The following is a 3528-nucleotide window of genomic DNA, read 5'->3' as shown; positions in this document are numbered from 1 at the left end:
GCGAGTTGTTATTTCCTTGCCCGGCGTGAAGCCAGATCATCAAAGTGTTTGCGTTCGCCGCGGCGTCAAATTTCCGTCGCTGAAGTGCCGACCTCGCGAATTGACCAAAGCGGCTGCGGACAAAGTTTGGTAAGTGACGCAGAAATACTCTGTACAATAGCGTCACGCGTCTTAACGACAGATGTTTACGACATTAGCTGAGTTGCAGACTTCGAACCGAGCGACGCGGCGACGAACGGCATCAAAATCACGTGCGCACGTACGATGTAGATACGTACGCTCTTAATTTTAAACGCAACAGCGGCGCCAGTAGATTACCAATCTTGACTAAATCTTTGAGTAATTTTAAATAAATGTAATCTTTGTTCAGAAATAGAAAAAAAATCACTTATATTATTACTCAATTAACATAGTTTCCTGCATTGTCCGTGCAGTCTAAAAAACTTTTTAGCATCTTCAGCTGGCACGTTCCGCTCTCTCTCTCTCTCTCTCTCTCTCTCTCTCTCTCTCTCTTTCTCTTGGAACATTGTCAAGATGACATTTGATCTGCGTGCGGTTCTCGCGCGGTCCAAGTTGGTAGCGATCTGCACGTTCAGTGCAGCATTGCGACACGCACGAGAGAGCCGTTCTGCGTGTGCGATTGTGCGGTGAGATAAGGAGCCGCGAATCGAGAGCATGGAGAAACCCATAGTGAGAGCGAGAGTGGTGAAGGTTCTCGGCAGAACGGGATCTCAGGGACAATGCACGCAGGTCAAAGTGGAATTCCTGAACGAGCAGAACAGGCAGCTTATCAGGAATGTCAAAGGTCCCGTGCGCGAAGGGGACATTCTGACGTTGCTGGAATCCGAACGAGAGGCCAGGAGACTCCGCTGAACCGAAGGAAACAATTCGTCGCGTGCTTGATGGAAGAAAACTGGTGTGACGCATCAAAAGAGCCGAAATTAAATATTGATATTCTGGCCGCAAGCACGTCGACGAAGACGAGGAGGAAGGAGTTGCGACTGGTTCTTGCGTTTTATCACGTCTATTTTTAAATTTTGAAACAATGTACCAAACAAAGAAAAAACACATGTGTTCTATTTATGTTTGCGAAAAGTGGAATTTGCTTATTCTCTGTTATAGCCTCTGTTTTGTCTTTCCACTTTTAGCATACCAATAAATTACAGTTTATATATATATCACGTACAACGTACATGCTTCATTCTATTCCTTCTACGTGCCGTAGACACGTCAAAAATTACTCATATGTTTTCCGTAGATTTCCTAGAAAGGACTAAAAAGAGTCAAAATAGTAGCAGTTTGCTCGATGCATGCGTAGTTCTTCAAATATTCGCGATTAAATTTAGCCAGACCCAAAATGCGCCTCGTTCTGCCATCGCAAGATGGTGACAGGCGGTTTCTCAGAAATCCTCAAAGTCTTGTTATATGAACAGATTAATAATTAAGCTTTCAAAGTGCTTATTCAAAGTGATATATATTAATCATTTATTTTAAAAAATACTCCAAACAAAAATATATTTTTGCTACGTATATATTTGATTTCCGATGTCTAATATTTGCAAGAATCATCGGTTCTTCAATGACGAGCAGTTAGCGACCACACCGATGGTTGATAAAAAGTTATCAGTTGCTGATAAGCAAGATGCCATCAATGCAGGTGACAACTTCTTTGTTGCTTTAGTGATAATCGGGAAAAACAAGTTTTATTAAGTCGAACGATCTAACTTTTTATTCCTGATATAACTTTACTCCAAATCCAAAGGATCATCAAATTGATATATATTCTGCCTCCTAACATTGGTAACAAGGTCCGATTTCAATTGTGTGTGTACGATCCACAAATCCGTATGTCCAACGTACATAAATATCTGTCGCACATCACACATGCGTCATAGCGTCAAGCTTCAGTCAGCTGACTCGCTGTCAAAGCGCGGCCGCCATGCCCGAACGCATACAATAAAGCCATGCCACTCATACACGCACGCGCGATTAAAGGCCGCGGTGCGTGAATGGCGAACGAACGGCGCGGCGGCCGCTTGGTGGGGCCAGGAGAAGCGGCGAGTCGGGCGAGTGTCAAAGTTTGCCAACGCCGAAGGCTTTTATCGGCGACCAATCCGCTGCGCGAGATTTGCGAACGGGGACGCCGAGCCGAGGTTCGAGCCGATTAGAAGACGTAGCCGGCGTGCGATCGATCGGCGAGCTTAGTGCGATGTCGCGTCGCGAAATAGCACGCGCGTGAGAGTGCCGCCGCGCTGCAGAGATAGCTCCGTCATCTGGATCCGATTCCATTTTTCATCGTTTCCTCGCCTAGGGCTGCAGCAGGGCTGATTAGCTCACGTCGCGCCGGTTAGCTCACGAAACTTGCAGACAGCAGAGTTGCGGCACATTCGGGTAACTATGTTAAATCTTCACTATTTCGACCATGTGCGACCAAGATAATTTATACACTTCACTAGTAACTTGATTGATAACTTCATTGATCATTGATCAATCGTCTTGGGACTAAGAAAATAGGTACATTGACGATTATTTGATACAAAATTGAGATAAAGTTTACATTACTCGCAAAACACATTTGCAATTGTTCTAGCTGAAATATATTTACAAAAAGAAATTGATATGAAATATACAAGATGATTTTATATCAATTTCCTAAGTACCTAAGTACAAAAAATTGAAGACGGTAAATATTGAAGACGTGGCTTATTTTAAAAAGAAAAGGTTCTATAAACATATGCCCTAAATTGCTTTGTTTTCAAAATGCAGGGTGTCAAAGTTGTGAAAAAAAAATGAAAACTTCGAAAATCTAGAAAACGTTTAAAAATATTTTATTTTAGTATGCGTACATGTGGTATTAAGAACTATTTTCCAGTACCGACAAAACATTTTTAGATCTATTAGAAGCGTGCATCTTTGACACTCTGTATTTTGAAAACCAAGTAGTTTAGGGCATATGTTTATAGGAACTTTCCTTCCTAAAATAAGCCACGGAATATCGCCTTCAATTTTTTATACTTACTTAGGAAACACCCTGTATATGCAGAAATATATATGTATACAAGTATAACAGTCCAGACAGCACGCATGTCTAAAATCGGGACATAAGACGTTTTAAAGACGTCTTATGACATGATGTCTAAAAGACGTCTTAATGACGTCTTTAACACGTCTTATGTCCCGATTTTGGACATGGTGCTGTCTGGAATGTGAAACTTGCATTTGGTAAATTTGATTATTGTGCGTGTAATTATACAAATCAAGAGCCAAGTAAGTATACGCGAAGCGAGATCGCATCGTGTATCTTTACGCGACGCGACGAGTTGCGAATGCCCGAGATTTTGATATCTCATGCAATAACGGTGAACGAATCAAGTTCTAAGTAAGGCTCAATCGATAGCTTGGGGTCGATTTATATAATAATATTTAGGTAGCACACAAAAATTAATATAGATACGTCTCTAATATTTATTCGAGGCACTTCAATTCAAAGTTACCAATTGTTCGATATTTCACGTAATTGACTCATTG

The 3528-nt window shown here is 41.6% G+C and overlaps 2 protein-coding genes across 2 annotated transcripts in view; both read left to right on the top strand.

Annotated features, from left to right (window-relative positions):
• The first annotated feature begins 576 nt into the window (after positions 1–576).
• On the top strand, positions 577–1176 carry LOC139821112 (small ribosomal subunit protein eS28). The gene has a single exon (XM_071791883.1). The coding sequence runs from the start codon at positions 676–678 to the stop codon at positions 871–873; it is 198 nt and encodes a 65-aa protein (XP_071647984.1). The 5' UTR covers positions 577–675; the 3' UTR covers positions 874–1176.
• Positions 1177–2061: 885 nt separating this feature from the next.
• LOC139821111 (ATP-binding cassette sub-family G member 4) overlaps positions 2062–3528 on the top strand; it is a 40524-nt gene continuing 39057 nt past the window's right edge. Inside the window, exon 1 of the mRNA XM_071791882.1 lies at positions 2062–2391. The gene's annotated coding sequence lies outside the window, so the exon portion shown is untranslated. The remainder of the gene's footprint in view (positions 2392–3528) is intronic.

The sequence above is a fragment of the Temnothorax longispinosus genome, chromosome 10 (genome assembly GCF_030848805.1).
Source record: "Temnothorax longispinosus isolate EJ_2023e chromosome 10, Tlon_JGU_v1, whole genome shotgun sequence".
Classification (NCBI taxonomy): Eukaryota; Metazoa; Arthropoda; class Insecta; order Hymenoptera; family Formicidae; genus Temnothorax; species Temnothorax longispinosus.
This window is presented reverse-complemented; position numbering and strand designations above follow the sequence as displayed.